This window comes from Manacus candei, unplaced genomic scaffold (genome assembly GCF_025592945.1).
Source record: "Manacus candei isolate 608988 ecotype Guabito, Panama unplaced genomic scaffold, ASM2559294v1 h1tg000005l, whole genome shotgun sequence".
Lineage (NCBI taxonomy): Eukaryota > Metazoa > Chordata > Aves > Passeriformes > Pipridae > Manacus > Manacus candei.
The window spans coordinates 11559243-11582426 of record NW_026138053.1 but is presented as its reverse complement, the minus strand read 5'-3'; the positions used below and the strand labels follow the sequence as shown (position 1 = coordinate 11582426).

The 23184-nt window shown below is 43.0% G+C and overlaps 1 protein-coding gene across 4 annotated transcripts; it reads left to right on the top strand.

The window, feature by feature from the left end:
* Positions 1–2053: 2053 nt before the first annotated feature.
* On the top strand, positions 2054–21635 carry LPAR3 (lysophosphatidic acid receptor 3). Of its 4 annotated transcripts, none has more exons than XM_051804051.1 (4): positions 2054–2443; positions 7615–7805; positions 10759–11516; positions 18297–19020. In XM_051804051.1, exons 3-4 carry the CDS (start codon positions 10781–10783, stop codon positions 18644–18646), a joined length of 1086 nt encoding a protein of 361 aa, XP_051660011.1. In that variant the 5' UTR covers positions 2054–2443; positions 7615–7805; positions 10759–10780; the 3' UTR covers positions 18647–19020. The 4 variants fall into 4 exon arrangements, 3 of the variants coding, with proteins under 3 accessions (XP_051660011.1, XP_051660003.1, XP_051660017.1); XM_051804043.1 differs by having other exon boundaries at positions 2055–2443; positions 7615–8085; XM_051804057.1 differs by lacking the exons at positions 2054–2443; positions 7615–7805 and adding an exon at positions 10455–10508.
* The last annotated feature ends 1549 nt before the right edge of the window (positions 21636–23184 follow it).

Here is a 23184-nt window from a genome sequence, read left to right as displayed (position 1 = left end):
CATACAGTTCTAGCACATCTGAAAATGAATTGTATTTTCCTTACTGCTCTGTCATCTGCCAGTACTTAGAGAAATCTTGGGTGAGAAACTTGAATTTAGAAAATGCAGATACTAATGCTCTGTATGTGGATAATTATTTATATAAGGTATGAAGTGTAACAGGCTCATGGTCCCCTGAGGCCTTGCCTTGTGCCTCTCTTCCCTAAAGCAGGTGAGGTACATCCTGTACCCTTGGTGTCGTGAGCCATAGTGAAGGCGCCGTGGCTCCTCACTCAAGCTCCAACTCCGTCTCTTTCCAGTTTTAGTAGGACATTGAATGCGACCTGCCAAAGCCACTGCTCAGATAAGTACTTGTTTGTGAGAGAATCCTCAGGGAATGAGGAAAAGTATTATCAACATAGATTATAATAACATACTTGTAGAGAGTACTTAAAATTTCTAACTCATTTGAAGACTTAATTTCTGTAATGGAATCATAAAGCTTTCTTGTCCAGTATTGATTTTTTTTATTGTTTAAAGCATATGAGCTGCTTGCTAGCTAGACTGCTGCTTCAGCCCTACCATATTAGAGCAGGTCACTAATGTGTTGTAGAAACAGAAAACTAATGGCACAGAAACTAATGTGTTGTCTTCACCATCTGGTGTTCTGGTTTTTTTTTCCTCTTGGAAAAGAAAGATAAGAGCCACTTGCTGGAGGTTTTTACAGGCTCTCTATTCCACAGAGATTAAACTTAATGGCATATGTTGACTCTTAATCCTGCACATTAATACAGGTTTGAACACAGTTGCTGAGTGATAGGTGGTCTCGCTCCAGCTGCTAAGGAGGTGATGCAAAGTAATGGAAGCAGAACTGGAGCATAAAGTTTTGCAAACTGGTCTGAAAAAAAATCTGTTGCTTTCCATTGTCTTGCTCTCTGGGAATAAGAAGCTTTGCTAATTGCTTATAGGACTTTACCAAAGGAGGAGAGAAATGGATGAGAGAGTGAGAAGGCTGCATTAGGAAGAAACAGGCAGGAAGGAAGAAAATTTCCTAAGCCATCTTCAAGGTGAGCATTCAACTGAGGGGGACAAGGTGAATAAGAGTTTGAGTTCTTATTTTGGGGTTTTTCTTTTTTTGGATAAGGTGCTGGAATGGAGTCTGTTTGGCATTTCATATGTAATGTTCATGTGCAAGGCTGTACCTAGGCTTTAACTCTGTCTATGTTTCATGCTGTAATTGTTACCAGGATTTCTGAGAAGTGGGGCAGAGACATTCTGCTGATATTTTCTTTTGTCAGTTCTCCAGCTCTGAGCAGGCACATGTGTAGCTCGGCACTACTTGGATATATGTCTGCTCTCAGTAAATGGTTCAGGTAGGTGACAGTGGGTCAGATCCATCTGATCACGGTCCTCAGATAAATTTGGTCTTGTTATACCTTCTACGTTTGATTTTGACTTGTCCTTCATTGCAGAGCTGTGTGTGCTCGATCCTGCCCGTTGGAGGTGACATGAGCCTCAAGGTTTCTGTATCGCTGTGTTGGGTGTGAGGTGCTTCTTGTTTGTTTTCTACTCTATGTTTAAAAGAACAGCTACATGTGATGCCGTCTGTACTGTCCAGATCTACTCGCAGAAGTTATTGCAATTTTATCTGTCTTGCTTTTTTTTCCTAATGCGTGAATGATGATGGATCTTCTGATGGGCTTTTCGCGCAGCGCAGCTCTTTAGGTCTGTGCAGCTCCCGGTCTCGCTCGTGTGCCCCGGCGCTGCCCGCGCCTCGGGCAGAGCCAGACCTCCTCACCGGGGAGGAACAAGCACATGGGAGAGCTTTCCTGCTCGGCTCGGCGCTGGCCCGGGACAGATGCGGAGCGAGCGGGCGGCGCCGGGGCGGGCAGGGCCGGACGGGTTAAGGCGGCGCGGGGCGGGACGGGGCGCGGAGCGGAGCGGGGCGGGCGGGCCCGCTGTGCGCGGAGGCGGCGGTGCTGCTCCGCTCCGCTCCGCTCCGCACCGGGGCTGCCGGTGAGTGGGGCCGCGGGGGTGGGCGCGGGCTGAGCCCCCCAGCAGCGGGGCCGGGGCGGCCGCCGCTCGGCGAAGGGGACAGCGGTGGGAACACCGCTGTCGGGGGCCGGGCGAGGTCCGTGAGGACGAGCCGCTCCCCCAGTAATGGGGCAGGCAAAACTTTCTGCAGTTCTGTAAAACTCTCCGGAGCGCCCCCGGGCGCGCCCCGGCGCGGTGCCGAGGGAGCGGAGCGGGGAGCGCTCGGCCGGAGCCCGGCGGGGCAGAGCCCGGGGAGCGCCGGTGCTGCCGCTCTGCCCCGGCGCGGTGCATGCGAACGTGTGTATGCATGTACAAAAACAGAGGTACTTCCTGGATGTATACACGTGAGCTTCCATACGTCTGAGATCCCGTTTGCACACCTCTGGATGCGCGTGTGCCGTGCCGTGCCCTGCTGGGGCGCGGGCAGCTGGTACGTACCGCGGGGGGCTGGCACAGGCTCTTCTCGGAGGTGGTTTTTTTAATAAGGCTTCCTAATCTATGCAATACACCGAAAAAATACACTGCCGTTATTTAGCACTATATCTTTCGATTAATTCTTTCCCTTAAGGAAAAAGGTCGGGAGGTGGGGGGAGTGAAGGAAGCACTTCTGTAGACTTGTTTTCAGAGGCCATGGATTTAGGTCTGTTCTCCCTTCTGTGATATGAACCTAGAAAGACATTTCTTTGTAGAGATTGGTAAGGTGCATTGCTGTAGCTTTGTTCTTTAAGCTGTGCTGAGTATATGGCTTCTTAGATGTCCTTATGGTCTTCTAAGAGGTGCAGTAGAAAGTACAACTCAAATCCAGTTATATGGTGAAAAATCTGATTTCACTAAGCTTATCTGTCTACTGAAAATAAAAGTAAAAGCAAACAAACAATTGAACAACCCCACAAAAATCTGCACAATCAGTAAAGAAGCAGCAGCTCTTAGCAGCAAGTAAACCTGAAAAATGTATTTAGCTTTTTTCCCAGAATGCTAGATGAAAGTTTCAAACAGATTAGACTGGCTGTGTTCTTATCCTCCGGTACTACACTGATCATTAACCATTTCAGAACATTCTCCAGCATAGTCTTTATGCTATCAGATAATGAAATAAAATCTCTGATGTATAAGATTTGACACTGTAGAGAATATATTTCTCTTGTGTATTAGTGTTAAAGATTTACATACCTGCATTCTACTATTATGCCATTAGGTTCATTTCCATGTCTCCAGCAAATATTTTTTTGACTTTGCCATTTCTACCAGTTCCACTGACATGTTAGCTGGCAAACCCAGGCTCTGAATCTGTTAACAGATCAGATACAATCAGGTGACTTGTTTTAATCAGCAGTTGTGTAATTCAGTTCCTCACGAGCTATGTGCTTAAAATAAACAGTAAAAGTTGACTTGGTTGGGACTGTGCTGAAAGTCTGTGACCTACAGTCACATTCTGTAGGTTTTGTGAAAGAAAGCTGATTTGTTGAATGGTAAAATGGAGCTGATAGCAATCAATGAGTGGACCTGGAAGTTCTGCAGAAATGGGAAACTTACTTTAGAAGCAGAACAGGTATTTTCTTCTAGGCATGTTTCACAATGCATAGGTTGTTCGAGTGACTTTTAAATATTTTAAATGCTGTGTCTGTTTCCGCATTATAGGATGACCTGCCAGCTCCTTCCAGAACCACACTTAAAGGAGACTAAATGAAGGCTTTGCAATGAAGTTTTTAGTTTGAACTCCATATATAGATTTAGTAAACCATAATTTCAGAAAGTCTTAAATTACCAAAGTCTGAATTCTAAACTTGTGGTTGCTAGTGAGTTACTTGCTATCTGTCCCTAACAACTTTCTGCAGTGGATCAGAGCTTCCAAAAGTAATTTAGTGTGGTAGAGCAGCTTAGTACTAAAGGGATTTCAGCAGCTGGGGCCCAGGGTTTGTAATACCTTGGTGGAGGTGCCCTTGTATCTCCGTGCTTCACAGTTCAGCTGTCAGTGTCAGTCTGTAGCAGTTTGCAGAGGAGCAGCACTGTCGCATACATGCACAGGGTGACACTTCTGTGCCCTGACAGTGATTTTTAAGCCTCTTATCAGACTGTGTGTACAGAGCACTGTGGTCTGTGGCTGGCGGTACTACTTCCTCTCTCTCCAAGTTTAAATATTTAGTCTTGAGATTCTATATTTTTGGTAGGTTTAATACTTTTCTTAAGACTCTTTTTTTGTACCCTCTAGCATTGGTATTTTATGCAGGACAAATGATAAAGAAAAAAAAAATCTTAAATGTCTCCATCACGGAGATCTAAGAGTTGCCAAAGAATCATCTTGATTCCCTTTACCCCACCCCCTTCCTAGTCCAGAAGATGACACCATTAAAATGGACTCTTACTGGAAATATCTGGAACCATGCTGTAAGTATAAGTGGTGCTGTACTTTCCATCAAGGCTTGGAGAGAAAATGGATGGGGTGCTTTGCTCTCCTTATTCAAAAAGGTATTGAAGACCAAGGTAATGAGGTAATGCTGCTTGGGAGTGCTTGATTTGAGTTCAGGCAGTTATCTGAAATTTGGGATACTTAAGTTAAAATATATATATATACCCCCAACCAAAACCTCAAGTAGATTTGCTTAGTAATAAGTAAGTTCTCTGGATGAAAACTTACTCATTGAGCCTTATAGTTTTTTTACATTAATTTTTTTTCCTCCCAATTTTTAAAGCTGAATTTTAAAAATGTTTCTTAGAAAGTATATTCTCAGGTCCTTGAAGTGTACCATGTAGCATGCTGCTTCAAGTATAGGCAGTGCCTGCAGAATTTCTGTAATAAACAAAATGTAAAACAGTTACTTCTGAGATAACTTGTCTCTGTAAAACCTGTTAAATGAATGTTGGCTTCCATTGCATCCTCTAATAGTACCAGATAAAAAAAAGTTTTAGTTTAGATGGAGATATTTCTGCAGAACTTTGTGTTCTCTATGTTCTTCTTTTCAGTTTGTTTCTCTAAATTGATTCTGGTTATATTATCAATTAACTATTTAAGACAATTAAAAGTGAACTAGAATACTTACTTCACAAAAACTCCTCCTCACAGTTACATATTAACATTTTTGGCCTCAGCTGTGTTACACACCCTTTTCTGCACTGGTATTTCTTTCTAAGCTGAGGTGACCTGAATGGGTTTCTTGGGTTACTGTGCAATCACTTGGCTGTGTTTTCCTCCATGGCCATACATGTACTCAGGGTGTGGAGGGGAACAAGGAACCCATTCCCTTTCTGAACTAGTACTGTTTGTATATATAGCTTTGGCTGCCCAGCACTCTGACTTCCTTCTGCCTCTGCCTTCGTCTTGGGAATGAGGTGAGACAGAGCTTTTCAGTAATGCAGCACTTTTCAGTAAAGCAGCACTGGTGGTTTATCCATAAGAAGAGGATGGGACAGAGGGTGTTCGTGTCTGACTTTGGCACAGGGTGCAGGCAATCGAGTCCAGTGCTGCAGGGAGCCCATGGCAGGGGCTGCACAGGCAGCAAGCCTCCAGGCACTCCTTTTGTGCTACTGTGTCAAGGACCATCTGCTGCTTGTAGGATGTTTAAAAAGCCTAAGCAGTATGTGCAGGTAGGCAATTGCTGCTGCTTGATCTTTCTCTGCAGTAACAGCTTGAATGCAAAGTGACTCTCTTTGTTCTGCCGCATATGCCTGTGATCAGCCAGCGTGATAAACTCAGCTTTCTGAAGAGCAACTTTTCTAGTAAGTTTCAAAATGTCATAGAGATCTGCATTTAATACCTCGTCCTTCTATTAGAGAAGGGGAGGCAGGGAGGAGAAGTGCTCAGGCAGAGGTGGCAGCCTGCCTGCTTTGCAGGCTGAGCCTGGGCACAGCTTGCTCCTCTGCCCTGTCCCACGGACCTGCCCAGACTGTACTGGCTTTGTGATCTCTCCTGTTCCAGAGTGTATCATTTTGGGTACTGAGCTGCCCTCAAATTCTGCACAGAGATTCCTGTGCTGGGTCAGGAGAACAGGCAGTAAACCAGGCTGGGGTTCTGCCTGGGCAAACATCCCTCCCTCTGCCCTAAGCTAACTTTCAGCCCTGCTGGAGGGCTTCACTGCTATTGTCCTCCTGTAGGTTCAGTCTTGCTCTATGGACTTTTCAGTCCATCTGCAAACTCAGCTTGAATCCTCTCACAGTAGCTTTCTGTGCCAACCCAGGCCTGTCTGTTCCCTTCCTCATTTATACAGGAACAGGGCAGAAGCCATCAAAGTCCCCCAAACTGACGCCAACCCTTCAATAAAGTTGTGGCCAATATATTGAAACAACTTGGTTTTTAATGGACAGGAAAGAGGCAGAAAACCACAGGGGTGTGCCATGAATCACATTATGGCTTGCAGGCTAAATTTTATAATGACCTTCTCATTAAAATGCTATTCGTATTTTCCTTCAGAAATGTCTGGATTAATAATGAGTAAGTCAACTTAGAGTTGATTTACAGGCCAGATTTAATTTTGAATCAAAGTGATTAAAAAGGTAATTTTAATCACAGTTTGGATCAGTAAAATCCTTGACTTAAATAACTGATATTAAATTTTATTCTAAGTATACAGATTTTTAGTAACTTTATTGAAGCAAACTAGATCCTAATTGAATAACAACCATTAAAATATATTAGCTTGCAACTAGCTGAACCTTTTGTCCAAAGCATTATTTAGGTGATATTTTATTTCACAAACTCTTTACTTAGACAGCTAGTGTAATATATTCCTACATATTCATGCAAATTCTTGACTTTAAGAATGGTGAAGAACGTATTCTGACTTGATATGAGTTACACTTACATAGAGGAATTTAAAATCAATTAAAACATTCAAGCTGTCATTAAGACAAACAGCTCAAGATGTTATGAGTTAGGAAGAATTCTTAATGCATGCTTTTGCATTTGAAAGCAGTTTAACTGAAATCTCAAATCCTTTGAGATTTTTTGGAACAAAAGACTTTTTTCCCCCTCAGAAAAACAAACAAACAAAAAAAGCTTGAATGTTTACTCAGTGGTAGAGGAAGACACACTTTACAGTCCATCAGTTTCTGATCTTTGTAGCCACTATGGGTGGAAGTGAAGTAATTAAATAGATTGAAATAAAGAATCTTTTAGACAAGGGTATGCTTTTGCACTTGTAAAGGTTTGATGTATCTACCTGCAAGTGACTTATGGCAAGCTATTAGTTCATCTCAGCTGTAGAATATGCACCATGTGATTACTGCTGGAGGTCTATATGGTGGGATATGAAACACTGAGTGGCATGGAAGAGGTGAATGGAATTGTTTGCTGTCCTTTCCCATAAAAACCCAAGAACTATTAAGCTCATGAGAACCAATTTCAAAGCAAAAGAAGGCAGTTCTTCATAAAGTAAGTATCAGACTGGGAAGTTCTCTGCTGCAGACTCTAGGAGACTCTTTTGCCTTTATTAGTCTAGACTGACAAGTTTAGCTGTTTTTCAACTAACATTGAACAGCATTTTGCCTGATACTCAAATTTTTGTGTACTAAATAAATAGATCTGAAATATGTAATATTTAAGGGTCCTTTTTTTTTTTTCTTCTGAAGTTTAAACCTGTCCTGACAAGCATCTCTGTTTTGCTGCAGAAGAGAAGACCTGGAGTAGAAAGTGCTGCAAGGACACGTGACATGCCAAGAAATATGGAACATCCTGTCACTCATCTTATGCCTGGTGTGGACTTGGGCAGGATCACTGAGGATTCATCTGCATAGCTCTGTCATGGCTACACAGCTCCCTTGAGACCAGGCTAATTCTGCTGGAAGGACTTAAAATGAAGGTGTGAAGTAAACCACTGTCTGCAAGGGCCCTGGCCTTATAAGTGCTTTCTGTGCCCATGCTGGTACAGACAGCCAAGGGCTGCTTTTCTACTCGGAAAGACTGGGATGTAAACGAGCTCCAGCTGCTGTTTTGATGCAGCTTCCATGTGGAAATCTCCACGGACTGCCCTGTGACCCTGAGACCTCAGCTGGATGCTTCTCTTCTCCTTCTTACCTTACCTCAACACCTTAAGAGATCTCTTTCAAAATCATTTGTCATTTGAGCTCTGCTGTGTGACAGTGAGTGTTTGTAGTGTGGTTATTTTGGTGAAGAATTATGGATGTATAAATATTTTTTTTCTTTGGGTACTACTTCAAGTGAGGATGAGGTCTCAATAAGCTGAAGTATTTAGAATAAGTTTGTAGTTGATATTTTGGATTTCTTTAAGCTTTTATCCAGATGAGATACAAAAGGCGTCTGCAGATTTCTTTACTCTCCTGTCACTGCAAGCAAGAGATTCACCTGTTGAGATGATTACACACTAAGATACAACATGTTCAGAAAACCTTCCCTATAATTTTCACAGGTTTTTGTTTGGTTGGGTTTTTTTTTACCCTGCCATTCTTGCCCAAAATGCTGCTTCTATTTGCAGGCATTTGGGCTGTTCTGTAAAAGCTTCATGTCAAACTCAGCAAGTCCTTTGCTGCCTTGGTGGGTTAGAGCAGAGCCATCCTGGCTGGCAGCGTTCCCAGCTCTCTGCTGCTTCAGTAGCTGTTGCCTGCAGCTCCTTAGGGGCTTCTGGTCACTTACAGACTGAATTTGACTTTTGAGTACTTCCTAGGCGAGAATGGAGAATGTACTGACTGCTTAACTCTCCCATATTGCCCTGAACAGGGAGCAGTAGGCGTTGAATTCCAGTTGACTATTGCAGTGGATCCACATTGCTGAGGCTTTTTTATTTTTAGATGGAGGGATGCTCTGTAATATTTCAGCAAAAGGGATGATTTACTTGTTTCCTTCCACTTCTTGTCCTTAAGTAATTGTTCTTAGTTCGACTATACTTAAATTTTATGCTTTCAGTAATATATTCCTTCATTTAAAAGTGACTGGCTAGGTTCTTGAGGATAATGGGCAACAGTGACAAGTGGCCTGCTTTCATGTTAACTACTAGGGTGGGAATCAAGAAAAATCAAGAAAAAAAAAGGCTGAGCTATTTCAGAAAAATTAAATATTAAATAAAATATCACTTTGCTGAAAGTATTAATTATGGAATAGTGTCATTTGATTTAAAATTAGGTAATGTAAATATTACATGAGAGAAATAACACAAGTAGCATAACATAAATGACAAAAGATGAATCTTTTTAGCTTAAAGCTTGGAAGGAACCTTTAATATAAAAATGGCATGTTACGTAGCCTGCTGGAGATTGTTTAATTTCCTTCCCCGTCCCTGGAGAGATAAGATATAACTGTAAAATAACCACAGGGTAATAATAGACTAAGTGAACCTGATGTTTATCTGTCATCTGTTTTAGCTGCAGAGGTGAAAAGCTTATGCTTTTTGTATCTTTCTGCCTGTAACTGCTTCTTCTAGGTTTTTTGGTGTTTTGTTTTGTTTTTTCCAGCACTACTTAGTCTGTCACTCTGGCACTCATGATGGCCTGAGGCTCACAAGGAGCTTTACAAAAGCTATTAGCTTTGCTGCCTCTCCTGAAACTTTGTATCCCTGTACTTCCTCCTGTCTGTCCTTACAGTCAGACAGGTTTGCCACTCTGTATAATATCTAACATGATTAGGATCTTGTGCCCTGGCTGCATTCCTGGGTTTTGCTAAAACTATACTGTATCTATTAATGGAGTAATTGTTAAAACCCTTATTCGGATGCTGGCAACGAATGTGAGGGCCAGTGACAGTCACACAAACTCTGCCTACTAGGCTGTGAGACCCTGCATATGGTCCAGCAACCATGAGTAATTGCTGTCAGGTCTCCTGTGTAAATTAGTCCAAGTTCAGTTTGGTTCATAATAAAGGCAGTGAAACTGCCAAGGCAGCTGACATTGACCTTGCCAGAGTAGCTAAAGTGTGACGTAATCTGGACTCCCCTTTCCATTGCCATGTTTAATAGCCCTGTGTCCAAGATAGTGCTGAGTATAAACTCCAGCACTACTGCTGTTTCTGGGCTTGCTTTATCCTGCGGTTGGGTGTGGAATTGGGTTTTGGTTTTGAAGACAACTGGGCTATGTGGCGCTCACAGGGCTCTGGGTTTACAGGCCAGTAAAATAATCCCTGACTTTAGAATAGTCTAATATCTAGAATATATTTTTCCCTTTTCAGCATATTTGCTTAAATCCTCCAGTAGTAAATAATAGGCATCTGCTCAGAATATATATGCCTGTAGTATCTTATATACTTTTTTTACATTTATTAATATATAATTAAAACCAAAAAAATATTTTTCCAGTAATAGGCCTTTTATTGCTTAGTCAGTAAAATGGAAGAGTTGTGATTTATGCTTCCTTGTCCTGACTGGATACACTAAGAAATGGAAATAATGATGGGGCTGTGGCTCAAACATGGGATTTTACAGTAAGAATGGCTTGGCTGTTGCTCAGATTTTCTCTGTGACCTCTAGAAAGTCACTTTTAACCTCTTAACTTCCCCTTTGTTGCCTGTACAGTATGAATGCTAGTGCAAAGGAACTGTGCTGGGGTTTTGTAAGCTGGTAAGTCTTTTAAAAATTCCTTACTCATCCAAGCATCATGCACTGTGGTCCTCCATTGGGGAGAATATTTTCTTCTGCATCGACCCTGTGCAGTTTGAATTTTTACTGAAGGCCTCAAGACATCTACCCTCTCATGTCCCTGTCACAACCCCTTGTGCACCCAGAAAGAAGCTGTTAGGTGTGGTGATTGAAGCAAGGACTGTTCCCTAATTGTTAACCCTTCTTTCTTTTTGCCCTCCACACTTCCTAGGATGCAGGGGCTCTAATCCAGGATGAATGAATGCTACTATGATAAGCGCATGGACTTCTTCTATAACAAGACAAAGACGGACACAGCAGATGAGTGGACAGGGCCACAGCTCATTGTTGTTCTGTGTTTTGGGACGTTTTTCTGCCTCTTCATTTTTATTTCAAATTCATTGGTCATAGCAGCTGTGGTCAAGAACAAGAGGTTTCATTTTCCCTTTTACTATCTTTTGGCCAACTTAGCTGCTGCAGACTTCTTTGCTGGAATTGCCTATGTCTTCTTGATGTTCAACACTGGCCCAGTGTCCAAGACATTAACTGTTAACCGCTGGTTTTTGCGTCAGGGTCTCCTGGACACCAGCCTGACGGCTTCCCTGGTGAATCTCCTCGTCATAGCTGTTGAGCGGCACATGTCAATAATGCGGATGAAGATCCACAGTAACCTCACAAAGAAGAGAGTCACCTTTCTAATTATATCAATTTGGGCCATTGCTATTTTCATGGGTGCTGTTCCTACCCTGGGTTGGAACTGCCTCTGTGACATTACTGTCTGCTCATCCCTGGCACCTATTTACAGCAGAAGTTACCTGGTATTCTGGAGTGTCTTAAACCTGGTTGTCTTCTTCATTATGGTGGTGGTTTACATAAGAATCTACATGTACGTCCAGAGGAAGACTAACGTCTTGTCATCACACACTAGTGGATCCATTAGCCGTAGGAGAACCCCTGTGAAGCTCATGAAGACTGTCATGACTGTCTTAGGTAAGAGATGACAAACCATGGTGTGGCAGGCTGGCAGTGCCAGTGGATGGGTTCGTGTTGATTTGGTTTAGCTGCCTTTTTTTTTTTTTTTTGTGAACAAACAAAAATCCCTTAGCCCTCATGACGGAAAAAACCCTCACTGAACTTTAAAGTGCTGGAGGCATTTAAACTGTTTGCTTTAGATAGTAAAATAGCTCTTCCACTAAGCAGAAACACAGGGTAGAGGACTGGTCAACACGTAGAAGAAAAGTGTCTCTCTTGTGTAGGCACCTTGTTACAAAACACTAATTGCTGTATTGTTTGTTTTTTGGTTTTTTGAGGAGGGAGATAAAAAATCACTTTGGAGGAAGGCTTCTGAAGATTCACAACTACATAGAAGAACATTTTCAAAGTTATGTTCTTTAATATTTGCACAAGACCGTAAGCCCTAAGGTTGGATGTGGGTAGTTATCTTTGCACATCTTTATCTTGGCTGTTTCCTGAACATAGAAACTTCTTCCCCCTAGAAATGCATCTTCCTTGGGTAAAGGAGAGGATGCCTGATGGGTCTGTGATTTTGACAGAGAATTGCTTTGCAATGGGAAGATTCACCTTCATTCTGTGTATATTGCACAGTGTAAAATATTTTCAGATGACGATGATACAGTATAACCTTAGATCTCTAAATCATAACATGAGATTTGACCTGGATTCTACCCTAGAGGCCCTGTTGGTACTTGAGCAACTCAGATCAGTTCCTCAGCTAGTTGCAATGTAGCTGTGTATTATATTAGAGGTGGACAGAGTAGGCAACTGATTGTTGGAACAAATACCAGCTGTAGCAGTCGGTTTTCTCCAGAATGACTTGAATCTGAACAGGATGTTTTCTGGAAACCAGGCATGATGTGAGCAGGGCTTGTGCAGCTCACTGCAGGTGGAACTGCGGGTGCACCAGGACATTTGTGAAGCTGGGCCCTGGTGGTGGGTGACTCTAAAACCACAAATACGGCTTTACTGCTCTGACAACTCTTTCTGATGTTGTATGACCAGTATAGGAAACCTGGAGCTTTTGGGAAAGCTGGTGTCCACGACTGGGACAGAATTATGTTGTACTGCAGCATGGTAGTGCTAGAGAGCTCTGGGAGAACAGTGTAATTTTTCATGGAGGTAGGAGTTGCCAGGGTAGGATGTTCAGGTTGAAGACACTTTCTTTCCCTTGTGGTTTTTGGATGCTGTTTGCACAGTCTGGTGTCTGATTTTATTATTTTCTTCTGAAATAATAGTGCTGTAATATACAACACCTTTGTCTACCAAATGGTGTTTTAAAATGCTGTAGAAGCTGAAATCACTTAAACTGACCTTGGAAAAGAAAGTGGACTGATGGTTCAAACAAGTACAAGGTTCTCAATTATACTTCTGTGTCTTTTGAAGCTGGCCTGTCCACTACCAGAGTCTTTCCTTTCTAAATCCCTCCACAGCTGTTCTTCCTTTTTTCCCCCCTTGATTTTATGGCATCTATAGAGAGTCAGTTTGGTGGTTGTTCCTGCCCCCTGCCCTTGACTTGCAGGGGCAAGACCGGAGTCTTTTGCCCCACTGAACCTCCCATGCAGTGAAACCTAAACCATCCACCCTGAAGGAGAAAATTTGTCAAAAAAACTCTGAATTGCTCCAAATATGATCCTGCTCTAATGCATAAGCATCGAGTAGACTGTAGTTAACTACTGCATTGGAAAGAGACAGAAAACAGCACTTTTAAAAAGCAGTTCTCTGAGCATTTCTGTTGAAGGCAGAACTGCACCCAGCCAGCTGACATGGGAGCTGGAGGGACAGGGATGGTGGCTGCTGTTTGCTCATCCCTTGTGGTCCTATAGCCTGTGGCAAGCCTTCAGTGCTCTTTGTGCTGCTGTGTGGAAATAAATCCCAGTTTAAAAGTAGTTTTCAACTTAATCTTTCTTTTATTAGGGGGTGGAGCCTTAGGACTATGAGTTGTTTTGAAGTTCAGCATTAGCTTCCCCTTACTCACAGAATAAGGCTTCTCAGCTACGAAATTAAACTATAATTCAGGCAAAGCATTTAATGATATTGTGTACTGGGTGAGGCAAATTTAACTTAGAAAGCCTGAGTGCTACTTTAGAGAGCATAATTTTGTAGATTTACTTTATCAGTCAGAAACAAAACCAAAAGGGAGCCTACTTTGACAAAGAAGTGGAATTAGTGCCCATGTTGCTGGGTGTACAATCTAATCCAAGCTCCTGTGTCAGAGGAAGTGTATCTTCGCATGTTCCTTCATATCAATTCTCCAAATTTTGACTCTGAGAGGCTTTTTACAAACATTTTTATAATCATTTGTTTCTACGAATGAGAACTTATTTTTTTTAAACAGTTTGAAATGTGCTCTCCTGTCCAAGTCATTCAAGCACAGTGTGCAAAAACCAAATAGTGTGTTTTCTGGACTTCCCAATTACCACAGGAGTCACCAAGTGACCAAAGTGATTCTTGCAAAATTCTGCTTACATCCACTGATGCAACAGCCTACAGCTATATGCAGCACGTGGGTTTTGCCCAAAGCAGTTATTTTTAATGATTTGTTCCAAAACATCTGAAAATGCTTTGGAGTACATGCCTGATACAGTCTTCGCTAAAAGCCTATTCCAAAATGCTGTGCTGGATAAAGCATGATGAAACCCAACATTCTTATTCATGTGCTCTATTGGTTTTATGGGATATTCAGGACAAAATCCAGCTGCCCTACTGCTGTATGGAAGGAGGTTGTGTGTAGCTGGGTGCTGCTGGCATGCTTCTTCTCCAAGCCTCTTCCACCTCCTTCCTTGGGAAGGCTGGACTGGGCTGCCCCTCCTGCAAAACATCCCTCTCCTCTCTAGTTGTTCTCCTCCCGTGGCCCTACATTTAAGAGTTAGGGGAATTGAGATTCCATGTGATTTCATGAATTCATGGTGATCACAGCTGCAGGTGGCTTTTTGCACCACCCCTTAGGCTCGGATGGCCCCTTCCAGAGGCTGGGAGTCAAGTCCCTGTCATCTGCGTATTTCTGCCATAATCCTTAAAGTAGTCCATTATAGCGTAAGAGTAAGGCTTTCTCTTTGGCATGCTCAACCACAGGTGGTTATCTAGTTAAACTGGAAGATGTGAAACCTAGCAAAAGGGGCTAAAATGCTCTTGGGCTGACCTTGTGGCATAATCCCAGCTAAGCCTGTGACTGTAGCTTTGAAGAAGGGTGGCTGCAGGTATGCAGGTATGTGATTTTCAGGTGGTTGTGTATGTGGTAGCTCCTCTGAACCTGGCAGTGAGGTTCCTGCTGAAATAGCAGCTTTGGGGTGGATGATTTTCAGTTTCAGTGAAATTATAGTTTAATTGGTAACTTGCTGTTTTAACTTGGTCGCACATGTGGCAAAGGCAGCTGGAAGCTACTGTGCTTTTTTTTTTTTCCTCTCAGCATTGGCATGCTCAGGGACGGCTTTGATGTGCTGGATTTTATGAAATGATGCTGTTGAAGCATCAGTAGTTCTCCCAGATCCACAGGAATTAATTTTCAAGCAGAAATTATGTAATCTACAGGAAGATCTATGGTTAAATCTAATGGAAATCCTCAAACTAACCTTGAGGCATCGTGACACCTGATCTCCCATAATCTGGTGCAAAGACTCAGAGTTGTTCTTCTAATCCATGTTGCAACCAGGCTGTATTTCATGTCACTTCTGTGAATTTTAAAGAGTCCCAGGAGTTAAATTATTTTTGGGGTGTGGCTCTTTTTCAGGGAGAGGAGCTCCTGTGGGATAAATAGTCTGCAAACCAGAGAATCACCAAAGGGCCAAGACAAAGGTATATTTTTGTGCTTAACCATGGTTCCCTCTGAAAGCTCGGTGGTAAAAATAACAAAATCTGAGCAAGGCTGTGAGTCTAAGACATGCCTTGCTTTCATCTCAGTAGTGCTAAGAGCAGGGTGTGAATCACTTGTGTTGTCTCCATAGGCAGCAAAATGTATTTTTGGAGTGAAAGCAACAGCCTCGTGAAAACATTAGCCAGTAACTTGGACACTGTCACTGCATTGCCCCTGTCCTTGTCTTCAGTCATGGGAAATATGCAGAGAGATGTCTGCAGATGTCTTTTATCTTCCCTTACTTTTGTAGCTGAAACCTTTTATGGTTTTGCTTATATAGACAGAGGTATATCCTCGGAGTTCATGGACTAATCCTGCCTGCAATCTTGGAATTTTGTTTGAAGGAGAGGTTTCTGTGTCTCTTGTTAAATGTGGCTTTTGGGGTCTCTTTCATCTCCTGGTAACTTCCATAAAAGCAGGGTTGGACCTTGCATGCTTTGTGGTACGAGTGGTCAAAATGCTTTCAGTGCCTGTTTTAAGTCAGGTTTGTTACCATCTCAATTTCTGCATGGAGCTGGTGTATCGGCAGCTCTGCCGGTGACCCTTGGTAGCTAGTGAAAGCTTTATGTCCAAATACTTGCCAAGACACTTAACTGGGCACAGTATTGTCTGGGTGGTTGGATTCCAGTGCTTGTTAAACCTGATGGGATTTGCTGGTGAAGCCCAGGGCAATAAATCAGTGCAGTGTTTTCTCCATTGTAAACTGTGAGAGAGCTGGTGTCACAACTGCTTACTCAGCACACAGGAGCCAAACCAGTGTGTAGTACAAAGACTGACCAGGGAAAACAAGTGTTGTGGTAGCAGCATTCAGCTCCCCATGCCAGTGGGCAATGGAGGAATGTTACTGATGTTAACCAGTATCTCAAAACTAACACTATGAAATTAGTGCTTAGCATCACAAAAATCTTGGAACAGCAGAGTAGAAAATTCAGTTTCTGAAGAAAGTGGTCTCTTGCCTTTCTGTTCGGTATTGCCTAGAACAGAGTAAATTGGTTGGTTGAGTTTTGTCTGGAGTCCAGGAGCACAGATTTGCAGCAAAATCCATGATACCCTGTCCTGGATACGTTTTTCAGCAATCCTAATGCTTACTAAGTCACACAAATTCACTTTATATACCATTATGACCTGCCCATCAGATGGGCAGTCTGTTCAAGTCCTCGATGGGGAGAAGTGTGCAGTGCTGCTGACACTGGCCTGTGTGTGCAGCACAGCTGATGGGTTGGCTGAGATGCTGCCGAGTACTGGCTCTGGCACTGCTTGGGTCCTGCTGTAATCCAGGCTGCCCTCCCACTGCTTGCTTGCACAGCTGGGATATGGGAATATCAGCAGCTTTAAAAAAAATGAAGTGGGCTTGCTTGACCTACCAAAATTGTTGAACAGATACCCACACCCACAAGAAGAGCTTTTTAGCGTGTAGCTGCTATCATACTTATTTGTTGGATTATTTTCTTCTAAACCCCAAAATGGGGAAACTGCTGTGATAAGTGATTGGAATTTCCTCAGTACATTGTTCAAACTGTGACTGTTGGGCAGAGTTGTAATTTTCTATTTCTGTATGTCAGACAGCAATTGTGGCTTGTGCTAAGTTAGTATTATCATGCATATGGCTACTCATTCCCTGGACTGTGGGTGAGGGATCACGGGGGTGCAGTGCAGGGGGGAGACCAGGGGGCAGATGGGGCAGTCCAGGGCCCCTCTCCAACTCGTGGCCAATGGCTGCATTTGGTAGCCATGTGCCCCCTCCCCACCCGTCCTGCCCACACCCCTGTACTTATGGCGGTGGTGTGCAGGAACATGGGAAGATGCAAATGCAATATAGAACTTCCTTCTAAGCTGTGGGTTTTATGCTTTCTTCATGTTGTCTTCCGTCAAGATCTCTTCTCCCTTCTTTCTCCTTTATTTTTTTCTTTTTTTTTTTTTTTTTTTTGAGGGGCTACTGGGAGAGGAGTGTGTTGTCCTGCTTTGTCTTCCAGCTTTTATTATCACATTGTTTCTCGCAGGGGCTGTTGTCATTCCTGCCTTGCAGCTGAAACACAAGATCTCTGCTCCTCCTGAGCTTGTCCTGCAGTTTCTTGCTATGTTTTGGGGAAATGCCTCTATTGCAGAGTTTTCTTCTTTCCCCACCACTGTATACTTACTTCCTCATCCTTTTTGTGTTTGGTTCCTCCCCCCCACCCCCTTCATTTCTGTGCTGTAACTGCTACATCCTTTAGTTCACTTTTGCTAACTCATCTATTTGCTTTCTTCTCTTTTTTCATGTGTAACTGAATTTTTTTCTTACATCTGAGTTGTTGAGTCTCAAGTACCCAACATGCAGAGCCTGGGAGGGGTCAGTGGAAGGAGGTGGGCTCTGTTCTGACCAGGGAGCCAGCAGTGCTTGTGTATTGCAGGCAGTGGCATGCATCCTACACTAGCTGTGGGTTTCCAGCTACAGCTGTAGTGTGACAGAAGACTTGTCTCTTGGGATCATATCGTGGGTGGTGATGGAAGTGAACCACTTGGTATTTTCTCCTTCAGCACACGAGAGACATGAAGAGAGGAAGCTTGTGTTCGAGTGCAGTTCTCTGCTTGTAAATGCTCGAGCTCTTGTTTATTTATCAGCATGGATAAATCCCTGTTGTGATGACCTTTTCCCACTTGTGTTTGAGGTGATGCTGTCAGCAGCTGGGTTCTTGCTCCCTGTGGTCTTCTGAGAGCTGCCCTGCCTCCTGTCCAGGGCTTGGCAGAGGAGCTGTAGTAGATATAATTTTGCTACTGTCATTAGAATTTTGTCCTCTCTTGCTTTTAGCATTTTTGTGTAGAATTTTGATGAACTCAATAATCTTGTAAGATGCAAAACATTCCAAACCCCTAAAAGTCTGAAGTCAGGTTTGGTTTTCTTTCTTTGTCTCCTTTATTTCTAGGTGCCTTTGTTGTCTGCTGGACACCTGGCCTGGTCGTCTTACTGCTTGATGGTCTGAACTGTACCTACTGTGGGATTCAGAATGTTAAAAGATGGTTTCTTCTCCTGGCCCTGTTGAACTCTGTCATGAATCCAATAATTTATTCATACAAAGATGATGAGATGTGGGCTACCATGAAAAGGATGATTTTCTGCTCCTCTGAGGATAAGAGTCAGGACAGACGCTCATCTCGGATCCCCTCAACAGTTCTCTGCAGGAGCACGGATACCTCAGGGCACTACATTGAAGATGGCATTATTCAAGGAACAATCTGTGGAAAAGGAGATCTTGGTAACAAAGGAAACTCCTGAGCTATGCAAAGAACTGACTTGGCTGCAAAAGGAGAGGGGGAAGGGAGAGGCTTTGTAAGAGAAGATTGACTGGCAAAGCTAGTAAACAATATATCCACTTTGTTCCAGAGCCTCAACTCCAGTGTTAACAAAAGTTCTTATAAATAATTGCCTGATGGAAAAACACTTTGTAATGAAGAAAACTTTCTGTGCTGCCATCTTTCTCCTTTTTTTCTTTTAAGTACATGAAATTGTTTTTTCATGTGAACGGAATAAATACCTCTCTGAGACTTCTTGTGCATGGAAGCAAGATGTAAGCAATGTACTAAGACCCTCCTTAAGCTCCTACGGAGAAAATAAACCTGCCTGACTGTGCAGGTTTGGCATTCATTGAGTATTTATGCTTTGAACAGTTTCTGTGTATCTTGAGAAGGATTGTAGGCTTGGTTGGACAGAATCGTGACCTGTTTTCTTGGTTTATGAAGTTCATGAAATAGTTCATGCTTACTTTCTTCTTCTTCCTCCATATCTTGCTTTCAAAATAGGTACTTTGATGGTTTATTAAAGCCATGCCAGAAACCTGGCTGTGATGGGATAGCCAGACCAGACATCAGAGTGTGTGAGTATGTCTGACTGTGGATTGTCAGGATCTGAGAGTACAGAAAGCACAAAAGCCATTATTACTTCCGTAGTGGGGTGAGTGCTGCAAGGGGAGACATTGCACTCTCTGCTGCTGTTGTGTAGGCAGGTGTTGAGGGTGGGTTAACAGAAAAGCAGTGAGGCTCATGATGCTCATTTCTTACTTCCTCAGATAATATCAAATGGGTGTGCTCGCTCTTCTTTACCTGCTGTGCCGCTGAGAGAAATGAGATCCAAAACTCTGTTTTACTAGGGTGAACTTTTAAGGGAAGTTTAAATACACATATATACAGGTTCAATCAGCTACTTAAAATAGAAATTAATTTACAGAAAAAAAAAAGCCTGAAACCAATTAAAACCCCTATAAGAGTACAGTATGCATTGGTTGTCAGACCTTGTCTGGACCACATTTAACCTCCAATTTGCAAACAGATCTTATTGGAACAGGTACTTGAGGAAGAGGCCATGAAACAGTGAGCAATGAAGGGCATTCAGCATCGTGACTAATCAAATCTAGCACTGGTGAAGCCACAACCCAAACAGCTGAAGTTCTGACTCATGGAGTATGCTCTAAGGGAGGATCCAGCAATATAAAGCTCTAGGGTAAACTTTTAAAATTTAAACTTTTAAATTAAAAATTGGATTGTAGATTTCTCGGTACTCTAAAAACCTAGATCCTGCTGTCTGGTTTCAGCAGCAGTGAGCTCCCTGTCTTAATTTCAAAAGGAGTTACTTGATTTGCCTCCTAGAGAAAATGTAATCCATGGTAGTAAGGGAGGTGACCACAACCAGAGGTCACTTTGAAAAGTTTTGGAAATTTTGACCACTTGGAATTGCCAGAAAACAACACCAAGAACATATTGTATGAAGCTGAAAGTCAACTGTGATTTGGACAAATTCCTCCTCTGGTGCAACTTGAATGTGGATATCTGGACTGTGTGGGTCAAAAGAGAACCAGCACTTGGCACAAAGGCCAAGTAGTGGATTTGTAGAATGCACTGGGGGATTTCATAGCAGCCCTTAGCTTACAAACACAGCAAGGCTCTGTTTGGAGAGCTCTCCCAAAACATGCATTATCTCATAGGGATGTGGCCCAGTATTCAAGGTAGATGCTGTATTTGAGTAATGCTAAAAACCTTTACACGTTTTTTTGCCATTATAATGCAATTTTCTTGTGCAAATACTACTTCACTGCTTTGGTGTTTTGAAAAGTATGTAAAATGGTGCTTTGTAGAGGCAGTGGTGTGGTGGGTTGACTCTGGCTGGAGACCAGGTGCCCACCAAAGCTGCTCCATCACTCCTCTCTTCACTGGACAGGAGAGAGAAAATATAAAAAAAGGACAGGGAGAGATTGATCACTAATTACAGACTTGGCTTGGGGCAAAATTAAATTATTACTAATCAAATCAGAGTAGTATAATGAGAAATAAAACCAAATCTTAAAAATACTTTCCTCCCATCCCTCCCTTCTTCCCAGGCTTACCTTTACTCCTGATCTTCACTATCTTCATCCCACAATGGTGCAGGGGGACAGAGAATGTATCAGTTCATCAGTCTCTGCCACTTCTTCCTCCTCATGGTGAGGATTCTTCACCCTCCTGCCCTGCTCCATTATGGGGCCCTTCTTACAGTTCTCCATGAACTTCTCCAATGTGAGTTCTTCCCACAGGCTGCAGTTCTTCACAAACCGCTCCAGTGTGGCTCCCTGCCATGGGATGCAGTCTTTCAGAACAGGCTGTTCCAGTGTGAGTTCCCTGTGGGATCACAAGTCCTGACATCAAACCTGCTCCAGCATGGGCTTTTCATGTGATCACAGCCTCCTCTGGGCATTCCCCTGCTCCAGCACGGGCTCCTCCACAGGCTGTAGGTAGCTATCTGCTCCACCATGGCCTCCAAGGCAGGGGCACGGCTGTCTCACCATAGTTTGCACCACAGGCTCCAGGGCAATCTCTGCTCTGGTGTGTGGAGCACCTTCTCTGCCTCCTTCCTCACTGACCTTGGTGTTGACACTGTGGTTTCTCTCCTCTCTTCAGCTGCTGTTGCACAAGTTTTTTTCACCTGTCTTAAATACGTTATCCCAGAGGTGCTTCCACTGCCGCTGTTGGACTCAGCTTTGGCCAGTGGTGGGTCTGTCTTGGAGCCGGCTGGCATTGGCTCTGTCAGGAATAGGGGAAGCTTCTAATGTCTTCTCACAAAAGCCACCACTGTAGCCCTCTCTGCTACCAAAAGCTTGCCATGCAAACCCAACACAGGTGGCATTGCCAGGGTGTAGCATGTCCCTACAGCTACCTGCAGTGTACAGTTTGTCTTAGCTAGGCTGAAGCTCTGTATGCAAAGCTAATGGAAAATAAAATGCTGCTTCAAAATAAAATTCTTGTTTTGTTTCCTGTTTGAATGGTGATTGAACACCATTGATGGGGAAATGTTGTTTCATGTTACCATGTGGCAGGGGTAGGAGTGGGGGATGTTTTAATAAAATTTTCATGTTTACTAGCAATACTAAGCAGTGTATAATTTGGTTGAATCAGGCCCGGAAGAGAGCTTGGATGAAGATCTTGAACATCTGCAGCAGTAAACACTAGGTCTCTCCTGCAGAGCTTGGGATTCAGGCTGCACAATAACTACATGTGGATGATTTTTCCAGGTAAGCAGGAAAAGGTGACTTCTGTAAAGAACCTTATTTGTAGAGCACTTCATGCAGTAGACTCCTGGTCTGGATTAAAGTCTGAGAGGTATTACCAATCATTCTGCTATAAGTAAGTGGGAGGGTTTGAGGTCTCTTTCTGTTGTCTCATTAAAAACAAAAGCCCAACAAACAAACAAAAGAAACCAACCAAAAAACCCCCTCCAAAAGTCCCAACAAAACAAACCCCCAAAGCTTGCAAACTGGTGCTTGGAGAATGGTACCATTTGCAGTGGCATGCCCTTTGTTTCTGCAGGAGCTGCTACCTCATGGTCTACTGCTATAAATTGCAGTGTGACATGACTGGAACAGGAAACTGATCTTGCATCAAACTTTCCTACGAACTGCTACAGCACAGACTGTCTAATGTTTCCTATATCAAACTGTCTAAACGTTCACCTACTCACATAGCGGGGAATTCCTTATTAACTCCATAAACATTTATCAGAATAGTTTGTCTCAAGGAAACCATTAAAGTACTATTTATACTTGAGTTAAAAAAAATGGCAAACGTCAATTGGTGAAAGCAAGTTCTGTAGGGTTTCCCTGTTCCTTTTTTCACTAATATCCCATAATATCAGTGTCTGCTGGCTTTGCATGTGCCTGATCCTGTTTATATATGTCAGTGTGCATCGTACTGGGGAAGGCTTTAGGGTGAACACACAGAAATCCGAGGACGTTGGGAGGCAGAGGAAGGCAAGGGAAGAGTTACCATTAAGTTAGATAGTTAAAAGGTTTTGTGTGTTCCTGCTGATGCTGGAGGCCTTCCTCATGCCTGAGAGAGCCTTGTGAGCTGCTGCATTGCAGCAAATAGCAGGCAGATACTTCTTAGACAACATCTTCATAGCAATTATGGTTTGAAAACCTTTGTGATATTCTCCTGGTTTTTTCTCTCTCCATCTGCTCCCAAACCAAAGTTGCTTTTCCAGTTGATCATTTGGTCCAGGAAGAAACGCTCCACAGCTTTTCCCAGGGCAAAGATGTATGGTCTGTCCTCTGTGGTTTGCTCTCCCATAAAGCCTGTGTGGTCACAATCATTACAGATGCTTTTCAGAGAACTATTATTAAAAGCTGGGAACAATGAGGTTTTATTTTACATGATAGATCTTTTGAATCTTTCTGGATAAGCAGCTAGACTGATCATTGTCTAATAGCTGTGTGCGTGGGAGAGAAGTTTCCCTAATATCTGTGCTGTCAGTTTGACCTGGGTGGTGTGGGTGATGAGTCCCTCTGGGAG